The sequence below is a fragment of the Pelodiscus sinensis genome, chromosome 6, assembly GCF_049634645.1.
Source record: "Pelodiscus sinensis isolate JC-2024 chromosome 6, ASM4963464v1, whole genome shotgun sequence".
In the NCBI taxonomy this organism is placed as follows: domain Eukaryota; kingdom Metazoa; phylum Chordata; order Testudines; family Trionychidae; genus Pelodiscus; species Pelodiscus sinensis.
In genome coordinates this window covers 21,671,770-21,689,071 of record NC_134716.1, presented here as the reverse complement: position 1 = coordinate 21,689,071, position 17,302 = coordinate 21,671,770, and the positions used below count along the sequence as shown (strand labels likewise).

The 17,302-nt window shown below is 40.9% G+C and overlaps 1 protein-coding gene across 12 annotated transcripts in view; it reads right to left on the bottom strand.

Annotated features, from left to right (window-relative positions):
* The window catches only part of BNC2 (basonuclin zinc finger protein 2), a 520,080-nt gene that overhangs the window by 125,977 nt on the left and 376,801 nt on the right, over window positions 1-17,302 (bottom strand). For all 12 annotated transcript variants that reach the window (XR_012904621.1, XM_075931529.1, XM_075931528.1 and 9 more), the window contains one exon: window positions 14,948-15,183. Coding sequence is in view for 11 of the 12 variants with exons in the window: in XM_075931529.1 (XP_075787644.1) it covers window positions 14,948-15,183 (236 nt within the window). In the remaining variant the exon portion in view is untranslated. The remainder of the gene's footprint in view (window positions 1-14,947; window positions 15,184-17,302) is intronic.

The window sequence follows — 17,302 nt, the reverse complement described above, 5'->3', positions numbered from 1 at the left end:
GGGAGAGACTGGCTTTTAAGATGCCATAATCTCTGGGTTAGTGGTGAGCAGAGCTTGGCAGCTGGTGCTCATGTCCAGTGTGCTCCACTGCATGACTATGTACAAGTCAGGTCACGGAGGACCAGCCAGTAGTCCTCCTGCGAGTCCTGTCTGCTTCGAAGAACCCCGGCTGGATGACTGACTCATGCCCAGAGCCTGCAGGCAGTTGCTGCGGTGTTTGCACTGAGAGGGTGAGAGGAAGAGGGATGCACACTCTGAGGCAGCTCCAAGAACACGTGCAGAGGGGCTGCACCACCTATGAGGAAGGCGGAGCTGCTGCTTGCTGCCTGTATCCTGAACTATACTTGCCCCCCACCCCTCTGTAGGAAAGGCAGGTTTTGGGGCACAAGCTTGAGCAAAAGCTGGAGAAAGGGAAGGTCAGAGGCCACATGTAGCAGCTGGAGGGCCCGGAGGGCAAAAGAGTAGACCAGAGTCAAGGTGCGTTGCTTTCACAGTCCCGGCATGATTTCCCTTAGAAGTAACCTGTGCCCATATTTCGAGCCCTGAATAGCTGTATCCACATCCATTCCATTATCCACAAAAACGGTCTGCAGATATCTGCGGATTTGCAGGGATTTACTCGTGTGAGCCCTACATTGTTTCTTTTCGTAACACTTCCACAGGAATGCACACGTGTTCCTAGCTCTATAAATACCCTTCAAACTTACATACATTCCCCCCCCCCACACACATCCCCTGCTCACCATTTACACTCAGAATTACACTTTACATTAAAGAATAAAATGAACAAACTGAAATCAGTTAAGAGGCCACAGTGAACACATCAGTCCAAAAAAGGTATAACATTTAGCTAGAGCCTCAAACAAAATTTTTGGAATATAATACCTAGATACACTCTCCTAGAAGTGGCTCCTCTAGAGCTGGGGCGGACAAGATACAGCCTGCAGGCCAGATCTGGCCTAACAGTCCTTCTGATTCTTCCCAGACCCTGAGGCAGACTCTGTGCCTGCTGCCGCCCGACGCTGCTCAAAAAAGCTGGCAGCTCCCTCTAGGTGCCACACACCAATGGTGGGGGGAGGAGGAGAGCAGACTTCATGCGCTGCCCCCAACCCCAAGTCAATCATTGGACAGTTTCCCTGTTAAGCTGCTGGCTGGGAGCCATTTAAGATAAGCACTTCCCACCAGTGAATGCCTCTGGCACGCTACCCTCTTCCACTCCCCAGCTCCCTTCCCCAAGTCACCATCCTCTCCTGCCCCAGGTCACCACCGAAAGCCTCTGCGCTCCTCTGCCACAGGTCACAACTCCCTCCCATATCCTGTACCCCTTCCTATACTCCTCGCCCAGGCTAGAATCTTCTCCTGCACCCATACTCCCTCTCTGACCCTCCAGCCCAATCCCTTGGCCCAGGTCACAACCCACTCAATCACCCGAACTCACTCACAGACCCCACACATTCCCCTGCACCCCAGTCCCATACCCCAAGCTCCATTCTGAACCCAACCTCCATCCCAGACTCTGCACCCCTCCATAGAAAAGGGCAGCCCTTGACCACTTATCAAAATCTTGAGTGGCTCCCCCATCAACAATTATTGCCCACCCCTGCTCTAAAGGGACAGCTGGGAGGTAATATAAGGAAGCTTGAACTGCCACTGTGGATACAATACCACATGGGTATTGGAACAGTATACTGTACATGGGTAGAGGAACACTGGTCTTTAGAACTGTCATGCTGGCACTTTCCATGCATACACACTCCCATGCTAGTATTACACACAAGCTCACGTAGGTGGTGGGCAAGCTCCATGTAATAAATGAGAGTCTTCATATAAGGATAGTAGAGATATTCCATCCCAGGGGAACCACTGAGAGACAGAGCTTTGGTTGCAGAGAAGGTATGGTCACAATTCCCATTGGTTTAAGCTAAAATTAGAGAAGTTCCTAAGCATCTTGCTGTGTGTTCTAACCAGACCTCCCCCCCCTTTATGGGTGAAAATTATGCTCCCCCTACACACAAGGCCAAATATGTATTAGTGATATCTATGTCAAATGACATTCAAATCATGTGCCACTGACCACCTCACCTATGCTAATCCATTTTTCTTTGAACAGCTTCAAACATACTTTGGAGTAGTCTCAAACACTCAACATTCTTATTTTCAAAACAATCTGCCATAGAGATTTTTCTTTCCTGCTCCTCCTCAGCTTTCACAGCTCAAATACAAGAGCAAAAATGATTTTGGTTTGATGCAAAGAATGGCTGATATCCAGGTCTGGACTACTGACAGGTCTTAACATCCATAATCTCACAATCCTTTGTGACTACAAAATGGGAGGTTTATACCAATGGAAGAGAAAGAGAATCTGTCTTACAATGGACGTGAAATTTTTTTAGTTTTCTAGTTCTGGAATGTCCCAAATACTGCTCCTTAAAAATGCAATATTGTACCCAGAAAAGCTACTTTTAATTTTCTAAAATGTTATTAGTTATAATTTCTCTCTCCTTCTGGGTAGGCTCATGACACAGAGGAAGACAACTTTACAGTTGCAAGGAATGAAAAATAATACCAGTAAAATTATTTAACACTCCCCAAAACTTTCAAATTTTTTTCTGTAAAAGATGTGACATACATAGAAGCGTGTGGGACATAAAAACATAGTTGAGATGACCTGCATAACTTATTAGTGATTCAGGATGACTTCTGCAGTGTGGTTAACTCTTGTAACTTTATCATGGGTCTCATAATAATACTCATCTAATGAAGTGTGTTTTACCCATGAAAGTTTATGATATATTTGTTAGTCTCTAAGGCAGGCATGGGGAACCTTTTTTTGGACCATGGGCAGCTAACCCACAGAGATATCAGTCAGGGGCCACACAAAAGTGAGAACCAAAAAACAAAAAACAACAACAAAAGCGCATGCACACAAAAACTGTTACAGAGGCCCTAGCCAGAGCAAAGCTACCCTTTCCTCCCTTTTCCCAGTTCCCCATGCTCGGAAGAGGGTCTTGGAGCTTGCCCAGCTGTGGCCACCCTTCCCTCCCACTCCTGCAAGGGTTCCCCACCCCCCAGGTCCCACATGCCTCCTTAATTGTTAAGGAGGCAGTGCTGGCAGCATGTGGCTCCCTACTGCAGCCACACTATTGCAGGGAAGGGAGTGGGGGAGAGGAGCTGGCCCCACTGTGGCCTCCCCTTCCTCCTGAAAGGTACCCCATGCAGGGAACGGGCTTGGGGGCTCTGCAGCTGCCCAAGCCTGGGAAGCAGTTCCAGCCTTGTCAAAGCGCCTCAGGGCTCAAGTACTAGGAGCTTCTCCCTCCTGCCAGGTCTCCTTCCCGAGCCTCTCCTACTTGCAGGAGAAGAACCGGAAGTACCTGGCTGCATTGAAGGGAAGGATGGGGGAAAATTTTAAAGTGGCCTCACTAACACTGGTTCAACACTCGATAAGTAACTTCCTTCTTTTCTTATATATATATATATAGACACACACACACACACACATACACACACACACCCCCTCCCTCTGCCTCTGTAGGTTTCCTCTCTAATTCATTTTAAGAAGTCGGTTTTACCCTCAACAGCTTATGCCCTAATAAATCTGTTAGTCTCTAGGGTGCCACAGGACCTGTTATTCCAGACAGAGGTGATGTCCACAGTTATACCTAACAGACAACTACACAGGCTATGTCTATGCTTGCAACACTAGAGCAGCACAACTGCAGTGCTGCAATGTAGACACTGAGCACAGTGATGGAAGGGGTACTCCCTGTGCTGTAGTAAATCCACCTTCCATTGACCTAGAGCTATCTTGTAGGGACTTCCGATGTTTTAAGTGTGTTGCAGAGGCGTTGCTGATTTTTCAAACCCCTAACTAATGTAACTGGATAGATTTAATTTCCTAGTGTAAACTAGCTAGCCCTTAGTAATTATTTAGGAATCCTCTTTAATCAGAGAATCTCAAACATATTTTACAAACATCAATTAATTTAGCCTTATAACACGCAAATATTAACGTGGGTCATTTTTTACATGTGGAAAACTGACACACAGAAGAGACTTGCAGCAAGTTAAAAAAGAGACCCAGCAGAAGAGTTCAGGTTCCTGAATCCCAGTCAGGGGTTTAAGAAACAAGGATATGCTGCTTCCAATTTTTACATACATGTTGACCAACATACAGGAGAGATTTCTTAAATGTAAATAAAACTAAAACCCTTAATTAAAATGTAAGGGTTTAACTGTATCAATTCAGTATGTACATTACAGTATTAAAAAGGGGAGAGGGAGGGCTAGTTTTTTTCCTCCATGCTTGGCATTTGTACTCTTACTGCCTAGAAGGCAATAAGTGTTAATGACATTTACCCCTTCTAATAAGAGTCATTCACACTTCAGTATTATTCTTTGTTATTGCTTAGGACAAGCACTAGTACCTCATTGAAAGAACAGTGCTGCAAGGGGGGGGGAAGTCCCCCCTGAGATCCCTTAGACTTCAAGAAAAGCATTAAATCAACTGGTGCTAGATGGATGACAAGTTGGATTCTCTGGGGCCTTTCCTGACTCCTAAGTCTCTATGGTCCAAGGTTTCATAATTGCGTGAAGCCAGCTCTGACACATAGACAATCAAAACCACTCCCAAATTTCAAGATAAGGGCAATAGGGGTCTAAACTGGGAAAAGTCTAACTCTATTCAACTGTCAAGGTCTGGAAGAATCCAAGTATTAAGTACTCTCTAATTGAGCTAATCTTAGTTGATATGTGGCTGACTGGGTTAAATGCACTGACCCTTTCACCTCCAAGACCACAATTTGAATTCAGCCAAGAAGTCATCAGGAAACAGGACACGCTGATCTTTAGTAGGCACAGACACTAATCTTTGGACTTACAGGGTTTTTTTTTGGGGGGGGGGGGGATGCTGATTTGTGTGTGATTCTGGGAGTAGAGATTGCACAGCTATTCTCACTAATATAAGGGCTTTATTAAAAAGGCCCTTGTATTGCTCTCACAGAACCTGGAAATTGGGATTAACCCCTGCATTGTGACCCCAACTATAGCAGAGTTCCTCAGTTTTAGCCAAGTGAACCTACCTGAGGAACTGATGATTATTTCAAATGAGCATGCTCAATGAGAAGAGTGATTCTCTTAGCACATTTTATTCATTGAAAACTAATAATAGTTTAAGAAGGTTTATGCTAACAAATCTTAAATAGAATTTCTGAAAGGTGAAAATTATTTTCTCCATTGCTTACCGACCAAAGGAATCAAAAGGCACTCAAAGACATCACTCACACCTAAAGAAACACATAGACTGAAGTAAAATGCTCCCTAATCCCCGCTCCATTTTAGGTTTTTTGATTTAATCAATTGTAGAACCACAAGAAGCATGAATTTAGGTCTTGGTAGCTAAAGTGTTTTTTAGCTCAGTTTTAAAATAAACATATAATTCTGGTGTATGCCTGACAGACCTTCATTAACAAGCATTTTCACCCTGTCCAGTTGTGTGAAACCACATCAATTTGTGAGATAACAGTGTGCTCATGCTTACCCCAATATTGTAAATAACTAATACTACTTCTCTAGTAAAAGAAACAGGCATGGACAGTGTATTTTTTCCTTTGTCACTCTGATGTATCTGAGATACTCTATTTCTTGTTCTTAGATACAACTGGGTGGCAAGTGCATAAAGGTTGGCTATTCCCTAGCACCCACTGTATCCGAGCATCACAAACACCACTGTGGAGCAGTTGGGATTAGACAGCTCTCTTCTTCGTTGCAAGAGGCAAGTCACAGAACACCAGCACACAGTATTTTCCCACTTCACATAATCTGGAAACCCAATTTGTCTTTGCATGTTTTCCATGCTCCTACTGACATACAATGTGTCTCAGGGGACACATTCAGAGGTGCCTATGAACTCTTGGCCTCTCTTCCATTCTTGCCCTGGTCAGCTGGCATATAAGTGTGTACTGGGGTATAAACAGTTAAAAAGTCACTTAACATCAGGACGAATGGGGGTGTTACCACAAAGTCAACGGTACCAAAACCTGCAAAAAGATCTTAGGAAGGTTAGTGTAGATAAATGTCCAAATTTTGAAAACACTGCACAATGGACTAACAGCAACACTGCAGTTCTCCTATACAACACTGCTTCCCTGTGGCTCAAGAGCTGAGTGATGGCTCAGAATCGCTGTGCTTTCCTGCCCCTTCTCAATTCTAAAAGTTTGTTTGAACTTTTCAGCTCAGAGTTTGTGTGAAATTCACTGCTGGTTCACAACAGCTGGAATGAATACAAAAGAGTAAGGAGCACAGTACTGTGCTACTGGCCCTCTGTTTCATGCAAGTGAGGGGAATCACTTTAAGCTGACTTGTGGAAAAGAAGAAAATCTTCCAGCTGATCACAGCTAAGAAGGCAGAGTTTTGTGGGAGGAATACAAAGGTCAGGAGATAAATGGCATAATGTGATAAAGAGGAGGGAGTGGGCATCCAGGGGAAACTCAACAGAGGTGAGGTTGAAGGAGAAATGGAAGAAGGGAAATGGGAGAAAAGAGTAACAGAGGGAATAACTGGGAAAGAAAAAAGCAAAGGGGGGGGGGGAGTTAAGAATTATAGTGACTGCTGTATATGCTGTATAAGTCACATTCAAACGGATGGTTCAAATATTGCCAGGGTTTTGGGGTCTTATCAGTGAGAAGTTAAAGAGAATACTGGAGTAAATGGGCACAAGTGAATATAATAACAATAAAAAAACTAATATGGGAGAGAGAGAAAGAGAAGGAGAAGGAGAAAGAGAGGGAGAATATAGAGCAGAATATACTGTACCTAAAGAAAGACAGAATCAATAAAGCCATAAATGAAAGACATCTCCCCTGCCCCTTGAAATAAATTAAATATCAGTGGCAGTCATTAACTGAACAATGGAAAGGCAATTAAATTATTGGGCTAAGAGTTGGAAGTCTGAGTTCTATTCCACATTCTACCACAGACTTTCTTGGATAAGCCTCCTAATTTCTCCCTGCCTCATTTGATTCCAATTTGTAACAAAAGGATAATGCTCACCTACCTCGTGGGGATGTGGCAAAGCTATAAATTCATGAAAACTTGCTTTGAGATCTTCAAATTGATGTTGCTAAACAAGTGCAAGGTATTTATTAATAACGATAGTTCCATGTTAAATATACTTAGAAAAAGAGACAGCCAGACTTAGATAGGAGAAAAAAACCTTTGTTAAATGGACAGTGATCCAACACTGATAAAATCTTTTCATTGTTCTCATGGTAGGTAATTGTCAGCTATCATGTAGTTGTGCCTTCTTACAACTTACCTGAAAGAAAAGCAGAAGAATTTCCTTTGGCTGAAATGGATACAAGTATTTTTGGCTTGTTACTTACCCATGTCACCATTAGATTACAAAAATCCTCTTGGTTTAATTATTTTCATCATCATAAACAGCGTGTTGTACCTATTATCCAATTAGATGAAACTTGCTGTGATAAAATGCTTGTCTTGGGAAAGGAAGCTGACTGCAATTTCACATGACTTATTATTGTTATTAATGGGTAGTGTTGAGTTTAAGAAGTTATGTTACCCTTAACTCGCGTATTCTAAGCCCTGCTGATATCTCCAGAGTGTTCTTTCTTTTGCTAGCAATGTTTATGTGTTGAATAGAGATTCTTCAACAAACTGCTTATATAAATCCAGGAATGTCTTATATTTATCTTTGACAGCAAAACCATGAATACCTTAGGTCTGGTATACCCAGCTGTAGCGTCATTGCTATGCCATTGTAGCAATGAAAGTGTATTCATACCTTTAGCTAGGAGTAGGCACCATGTCATTCTAACAGATGGGAATAGACAGGAAAGCCATGTAGCATAGACATGCATTCTGTTCAAGGAGGGCAATGTTTTCTATCCTGAGCTTCAGTATCAATGGTTTATTAGCATCTGCCATGGGCAAATCCAGTTGTGAGCAATATTTAATTTTAAGGATAATTAAATAATGTCAATAGCCACATCAGGTTAATAATTCACCCTGTAGAACCAACATAAAGACACTAAGAGATTATGCAGGTGGCTGGAAAGAAAAGAGGAAACACAACATTAAAAAGTCTCCCATTATAGTTCTTTGCTCTCTCAAACCCTCTATTACTCTTGATGCAAAAATGTGTCAAAAGAACAATCCATTTCCCCTCTGACGCAGATATAATCAGGCCAGTAAGACAGAACAACCTGATCTATCATCTTCTTTAGGCGCAACTGAGAATTATAATTAAGGGGCTTTAATTTACAAAAATAGTAGAATAATGTCACCCAAAGATAACCTTGCCCATGTACGAGCAGACTTCTGATAAGGTATGGGTACACACCATAGATTTTAAAAAATATCTTGCTAAACAGAGTTTGATGGTGCAGTGTTTTTTAAATATAGAGCATGTGCAACTTCAGTGAGAGAGTGTGCCGTTATCAGAGAAGGGTCTGTGGAAAAACAACAATCTATCTTATTTGATTCCCTTTGTGTATTCAGCTGACTTCAATGACTTTATCTCTTTGTACTCTAGTTAGCCAACAGAGCTATCACAGCAATGGGAGTCTATTCTGGATCATGCAGAAGCAGTGGAATTGTTAACTAAATGCCTATGGTAGGAGTTTTGCAGACGGTGAGTAGGAGGGCAGAGAGGATACCTAGATTCAAATCCTTGAGGTCTGTGCCTCAACTTCCCAATTTGTAAAACAGGGATGATATAAACTTATCTCTGTAATGATGTGATACTGTGAGTATTAATTGCTCATGAAATGCTTTTAAAAGTATTGAATTGTTATTAACAACAGCATCGAATTTTTATTTCTAAAGGATCAGAATCTACAATCCCTATCCACATTAAGCAGTTCTTTATGGTCCAACTGAAATCAATGGAAACTGAGACAGAGTACCCTCAATGTGAATTAGGGTGCCAAAATCTAACACAGCCTATTTATACTGGTTGACAGAACTCACTGACACAAATATGGATTCATCTTGTGCATTCTCAGCGAGATGCTCTACAGTTCTGTACCAGAATACTAGAATAAATAAAACAAATTAATTTATTGTGGTAGACGACAGGTTAACAGCCCTATATTTACCCACAGAATGGATACAACCCAGACACATTGTGGGTTCTCTGGGATCACACCCTAGTAATGAAAAAATAGTTTAGTCTTCCACCTTCACACTTCTGCTGAGCCTGCTTACCAGATTGTCAATCAGTGTCAATTTTAATGTGTACATTTGTGCACTAGGAACTAGGTAAAGACCACCAATCACTGTGCGCTGACCACTGAACAACTTACAGGCATTAATGACTTTCCATTACTTGCCTAGAGTCTAACACTGGTGAAAGATTCTATCACATTACTAGTCCCCTGAGCTGCCAAGCTTATTGAGGGCCATTACCATTATAATGGCCCATTAAGAGTTTGGCTGAACAATGCAACAAGTCAACTCATAGGCATAAAAAATGCTACTCGTCCAAGTTACTTTTTAAGTTCACAATTAAAGACAAAATCCCGCAGTAGACAGAAACCAGGGGGAACATCATCTGTGTGGAAAGCAAACATAAGCAGCAGCATAGCTCAGCAGTCCAACTTGCTTACCACTGGTTGCTTGAGGTATACCACTCTGTTTCTTTTGAAATGGTTCTGGAATACAGGTGGTTGAAAATTTTCCTTCAAAATTGTATTGAAGGCATTCTGTGAGAAAGCTTTGAATGTACTATTTTACCTTTCCATTGGGACAATCAAAATATTTTATTTCATATCAGCTCTAGTCAACACAACCAAAACATGTTGGTTTCTTGAACCAAACTGACCCATTTAGTTTCAGGTCAGTTTGACATTAGTCTGTGTCTGTCATGATGCTTCATAGGCATTTTCTGTATCAGGTGCCTCATGCTTCCATTCTCCTTTATGGGTTGGGGTCCCCAGCTGTGATTATATCTCACACGACACAGTACATTCTTCCCTCTCATTGAATCACTGTGGTGCATTATGAGAGTTATTTTACCAGGATGTACTTTGTTCAGTGCAGAGAAAGAAATTGAGGCACTTGAACTACAACTTCCACCAGGCCCCGCAGCAGCTTGCAGAAATGCAGGCTAATGTCAAATGAAGCCAAGCAAAAGATTTTGTTTTAACTTCTTGAACTGAACTACAGTATTTCAGTTCAGGAACATTAAAATGCTTGGTGTTGACTGAAATTTTCTAAATAAAGCATTTTGATATTTCTGAATGAAAAATTTTCACATTTCACTGTTCCATGAACCTTTTCAGTATTTTGACTTTTCATCCTGATTCTCAACAAAAAATACTGAAATATCAGAATTAGCACACTGGATGGAAACCAGCTCTATTCAGGAATAACTATTTTAAGCTTACGTAATTGCTGAATGTTGAAATTTGGATACAGAACTAGGTGTATGGAGATCGGCAATGGTCACTGCCGCTCTCCACCTACATCATGCCTTAGTTAAAGACCTACACTATGGACAAAATGATGGACAGCAAATAATGTCATATCATGTCAAAAGGGGCAGGTCTGGAGTAAAACTGAGGTGAAGAGATTGTGAGAAAGAGGTTGGAATCAAGGAGCCAATCGCAGGGCAGGGAAAATTCAGTCACAAGTGTTGTAAGTTCTCAGAATATCTAAAGGTACGTCTAGACTACAGGCTTTTTTCAACAGCGGCTTTGTCGACAGATACTGTCGACAAAGCCTCTGTTAAAAAAGAGCGTCTAGACTACAGCCAGTTCTGTCGACAAAGCAAGCCACTTTTTCGACAGAATCTAGACGCTGTCATTTGAAAAAGCACAGTGTGGATGCAATAGCGCCTTTTTTTTTTTTTACATAACTGTCAAAAAAAGGCGTTATTACTTATAGAATGAGGTTTACCACCGTCAACAAAACTGCCATGTTCTGTCAACTTACTGTCAACAGAACTCGGCGGTAGTGTAGATGCAGGTATAGTTTTGTCGACAAAAGTCCACTTCTGTTGACAAAACCCTGTAATTTAGACACACCCTAAATGTCTGTGCCTGTAAGCTTCCATAGTTGCTCCATCCTTCTGGAATCTCTGGCTGGTTACAATCTGCACATTTTCCCCAAGGTAAGAAGAGGAGCAAAACACCTGAGTCGTACTTTCCCCAGAGTGGTGAGGGAGTGTCTGACATCAACTAACTTCCAGAAAATATGAAAAGTTTTTGCTAAGTAGACTTAAGCACATTGGTAGTGTACTTGAACATGGGAAAGTGATGAGTAAGTGAATATGTTGGGTTATAACACAAATAAATTTGCATGGAAAAGGAATTCACAGCACTGAATTGGGCAGTTCTCTGTTCTGCCACAGGCTCTTTGTGTGAACTCTGACAATTCAGTCTGTGTCTCTGTCTCCCCATCAGCAACATGAGGCTGTGCAGCACTAGGCCCCCCTAGAGATCCCCAAAGCCATGAGGAGAGAGGGTATGGTGAAAGCAGGAAGGGTCAGAAGGGACCATTATGATCATCTAGTCTGACCCCCTGCACAGTGCAGGCCACAAAATCTCACCCACCCCTCCTAGAATAATCCTCTCACCTATATCTCAAATATTGAAGCCTTCAAATACTTTGAAGACCCCAAGATGCAGAGAATCCTCTAGCTGTGATCTGTACCCCATGCTACAGAGGAAGGCGAAAAACCTCCAGGGCCTCTGCCAATCTACCCTGGAGGAAAATTCCTTCCCGACCCCAAATATGGCGATCAGCTAAACCCTGAGCATGTGGGCAAGACTCACCAGCCAAACACCCAGAAAGGTCTCTATAGTAACTCCTCTCATCCCTCCATTGACCTATTTCCCACTGATAATGAATGGTCAATTAGTTACCAAGATCATGTTATCTCATCAAACCATCTTGAAATCAGATAGATCTGTTGCCCCCACTACTTCCCTTGGAAGGCCGTTCCAGAACTTCACTCCTCTAATGGTTAGAAACCTTCGTCTAATCTCAAGTCTAAACTTCCTACTAGCCAGCTTATATCCATTTGTTCTTGTGTCCACATTGGTATTAAACTTAAATAATTCCTCTCCCTCCCTGGTATTTATCCCTCTAATATATTTAAAAAGTGCAATCATGTCCCCCCTCAGCCTTCTTTTGGTTAAAGTAAACAAGCCAAGCTCCTTGAGTCTCCTTTCATAAGACAGGTTTTCCATTCCTCGGATCATCCTAGTGGCCCTTCCTTGTACCTGTTCCAGTTTGAATTCATCCTTCTTAAACATGGGAGACCAGAACTGCACACAGTATTCCAAATGGGGTCTCACCAATGCCTTGTATAATGGCACTAACACCTCCTTATCCCTACTGGAAATACCTCGCCTAATACATCCCAAAATCGTATTAGCCTTTTTCATGGCCATGTCACAATGGCGGCTCATAGTCATTCTATAATCAACCAGGACTCCGAGGTCCTTCTCCTCCTCCGTTACTTCCAACTGATGTGTCCCCAGCTTATAACTAAAATTCTTGTTATTAATCCCTAAATGCATAACCTTACACTTCTCACTAGTGTGAGTGTAGTGTTGCTACATCCGCATGGCTGACGCTGGAGCCGCAGCAAGAGCTCCCTGCTACATGGGAGATGGGGCAGGGATGTGCTCCCGTCCTGTGCGCCAGTGAAAATCAGCTCACCTGTCGCTTGTGGCACACATGCCGGGAGTTGCTGACCTCTGCGCTAAATACGGTCGTCATTAACTATAATACTCACTATTGTGAACTCAAAATGCAAGTGGCTAGAATACCAAGTGTTCCCCTACAAAATCTACCTTCACCACCTTCCTTCGCTAAAGAAAAAAGTGATTTGCAATGCATTTATTTATTTCAAGACCAAAATATAAAAGGTAATGTTAGGTACCAATGATTTGATCAAAGTCCTTCAGGTTTTATTAAACATGTTTTATGAAGTGGTCTCTCTCTTCCCTCCATATACCCTATTTCCTAGCTTTAATATAAACAAAATTAGAGAGCTAAAACGAATAGACAGACTTGACTAAGTCTCTTGCAGTATGTCTTAATCTGCCCAGCAACACAATCTACAGCCAATTGCAAACCAAGTCAATATGTGGTAAGACTTTAACAGCCGCCCTTAACTCGCCTCAATAATTATTCTCTTTAACTGACATAATATTCAATATACTGTTGTTGAGTGCAATAATGGTAAAATTGATGCCTTGAGGACTACAATACGATTGAGTTTTAGCCAGATAAACTGACCTCTAGCCTAATGGTGTATTATGGGGCTTTACACCGTTCAGATGCACGGTGTGACTGTTTATAATCCTCTATATAATTATATTACATGCTATGCTTGCATGTCTTCAGATCCTTCCAATAGATAATTGCCTGATTCTGGAACACATAAGTAAGAAGAGCCACTGACTTCAGGGAGACTCCTCTTGTCTGCAAGGATTACTGAATCAGGCCCCATGTTTGCAATGTTGTTTCAGACTGTATATTTTATTCTTGGTTTTTATTATGGTTAAAAATGAACAGTTTGCCTCGTAAACAGGCACAAGTTTGTCATATGGAACTATCTGAATTCAGGAATTTAACATTTAATGTAAAGCATACATGGCATCACTTAAAAATATCCATAGTCTGTCAACAGTACAAGCCACATATTAGCAACTACAGCATGTACAACGACACACTGCATTAATGTTTTCTGAAAAGATCAATTCTAATTTCTGAAACTGAGTTAAAATCATAGCAGATTATATTTTACATTTGGACACCTGTAACATTTAGCTTTTCAAAAACCCATAAAGAATGCCAAAATAATGTAAAAAACTTGAGAAGGGTAGCAGGACCTCAACGCAGTAGTTAGCCTTTTATTCTTTTTTCCCCCTAGACTATTCTACAAAGCAGAACTGTTTATGATGAAAATCTTTAGGAGTTTTAAGATATATCATGTTTTCAAAGAAATTATTAAGGACTCTGTGTAATTCTGTGCAGGCTAATGTGCTTCCTCTACAGAAAGGACGTTGCATAAAAAAGGCAATAGAAGAAATAAGCACTGAAAGTTCCTTTGGGCAGGAACAAAGACTCCTCTGTGTTCTGAACCATGCCAACTATGTTATTTTTGCCAAAATAAATTAATAAAATAAATAAAAAATACAATAATAGTAACCTTCAAAATCAAGGTTGGCTCATTTGGTTTGTCCAAATTATGGGTTTAAATGGGTAATGTGTTGAGTACCCCCAACTTCCATGGAAACCTATCACAATTTGCCCGTTTGATCAGTTAGCATAATAAATCATCTTGGCATATTTTAATGCAGGTGACTGGGTGAAGAGGAAGCATAGAAATGCCACTTTTTTGTGACTAAATCAAGCTGTTACAGTTTTACTAAGGGAACAGATTTACACACCACATTTAAAAAAGTCAAAGCGTAGCTTTTAACCATGAACTTATATAAGGAAATGGCTTTTTAATACCTTATAGGAAAGCCCACTCCCTCAAAAAGGAAGGAAGGAAGGAAAAGTTGAAGTAGCAGTCGCACTGGACTTCAGATTATAGAAGTTGAGAGGAAGCTCCTGAAAACATGTCAGTTGCCTTAATTGATTAAGTAAGGCTTAGAGCTAAGTAACCTCAGTATTTACAGTATTCAAGGTATTTCCTACCTTAACTGTAGGGAACTAAAAGGGAATATTGTGGATGCTGAGAAATCTGTGTCTTAGGTAAAACTAGGAAGTTTTACATGCTGTACCATGGTCATCATCTGCCACACATGTCATATACATCTCTGTTATATATTGACCTAAAGAGCCACAATTAAAAGACAGATTTTTAGTAAAATAAAAGCTTTTTGAGTATACAACTGTTAGTAACTTCAACATACAAAATAATGGTCAGCCAAACCATTTCAGCAACATGCTTTAAACCTTTTCTTACCTGAAGGATGTAGCCCCGCACATAGTCTCGAAGTGTCCAGCCTAAGCCATGTAGAATGTGTAGCACCTCTTCCTGCTTCAATACACTGAAGAGTCGGTCTAGCAGTATCTTCAGTCTCACAGGCACAGCCTGGGTACCATAGAGCATCAGGCTGCTGATGTCAAACACTACGTTGGACTGCACAATCTCCACTTGGGTAGGGTGATACAGATGCTGAGTGCTAAGTTTGTCCAAAGCTGACAGACACAGGTTGGGAGGAAGCGTAGAAACAGAGATGGGGAGAGAGGAAAATAAAAATAAAAGTAAGATTATTGAAGCATATCTAATATTCTGTCAGAGTGAATCTTCCATAGACACCAAGTGTATTTTCTTTACTACAGATTAAGCAGTAAGCTCAAATGTTCAAGAGTCTTCGCTAATGTTTCATACTTAGGTTTTTATGTGCCATGCTGGTTTTCAAAGATGTTGAGGACTCACAGTTCCCATTAACTACAAATAGAGTTCTAGGCACGCACAATCTCTGAAGAATTAGGTCTCTCACATTGGGTGACTAAAATTTGAGCTTTAATCTACAGAGAAAAGAATCCACTGCAATGTTTTAAAAACTGTTGCCACACACAATTGTAAACTGGAGTAATCAATTCACTGCTAACTGAACTACAGGTGAAGCCTCTCCAGTCCAGCACTCTGTGGTTTGGAGACATTGATGGTCCCATATGATTTAATTAGCTGGATTGCCCACTTATCCTGGGTGTGGCCAAGTTTCCTGTGGTCCCATAATATTTGTTTGCAGCCACCAGTCCTGGCTCTCAGTGTTCTGTGCTGTTATTTACCTCTAACTTAACCCTAAATGTCTTTTAAGATCCCAATAAGCAGTGAAAGTATTGGTAATGCTGCTAGACAATATTGACCTCCCATGGTTTCGCAAATTCTCTGGTTTGGTGTTAGTCAGGTACCAAGAATGCTGGACTAGAGAGGGTCAATCTGTAGCTGCTAATTATTGCACTGGAAAAAATACGAGTTTCAATTCAACTTAGCTCTTTTGTATGATTTTTACAATCAAAAGACATTAATAACAAAGGAAGTTTTCCAAAGGCTTGGGCTTTATTTTTGGTTTGCTGGGAGGAGCATCTCGTAATTCTTTATCTCATTATGTGATGTTTAATGTGATGGAGTTATACATGGCATCATACATTTCAGCATATACCATTTTGCTGTCAATTTCCTTTCCATTTTATGGATTCTATCACAGCACCCAAACTTTCAGACGATTGTCTTAAATAGAACTTTTTGAGCATTTAAAATAATATTGTAGTGATTCCTCCTGTTATAGTACTAACAGTGTAACCTCCTATACTTTGATTTCTTCTTGAATTCACCAGAGACTTCATGTACTCTTGATGAATTGCTTTCTTACATCCAGATTGTAAAGGCCCTTATCATTTACCCGCTAGTTTCATTCAACATATTTACTCCAAGGAATATTTTTGTCAAAGAGTTCTGGTTTCCTCATACTTTGTTTCTTACAACTGATTTGTCTGATCTTCCCTATTCTAGTGGTTAAAGCAACTTTGAATAAATAGCTTTAAATGTAAATTTAATGTTCATGAAAGATAAGGGCTTAGCAAGCTTGGGAATTGAAGTCCTATGTCTTTCCACCAGGCATTATTATTATATTGCAGAAAAAATTAAGGGTAGGATTCCACCTGTTACTCTTCCAGTGCTCTGTAACTATTTGGTTTTAGGATGAGCAGCTCATGTATAATCTAATGAATATGTTAGATTAAAATATGAAGAGTTCAAGTACCCCCAATAGTGTTTTTCTTTTCCACGGTATTATTTGTAAGATGGTTACACTGTTAGTACTATAACAGAAATATCAAAGTACTTCGTGAAGGAAAAAAAGGACCTAGAAATTAATGATTTGAATGTGTGCATGTACTGGGAGTATGATGACCTGTATATGCCTAGTGGGTAAGGAAAAGAATGGAGTCTATTTCAGACACATCACAATGAATATTTGGAATGGAAGAGCAAGGTATGAACACATTAATAAAATATTAATGACAATCATAGCAATGCTCCCATTGGCCTCACACTGTAGGGACAGCAGGGAAACTTGAACCCCAGTGCAAAAACAGATCGGCAGAAAATATGCAAATGAGATCACGACTCGTGCAAATGACACATTTGCATATTGTTTGCCGAGAAAACTTGTAGTGTAGACGTAGCCTGATTGAAAATGGTTAAATGACCTAAGATCACAAGTCCATGCCATTGCCAACAATAGAACTTGTCCCCTTAGTCTCTGTCATGTGCTTTAACCACTGCATGATACTCATAAGGGGAAGCATG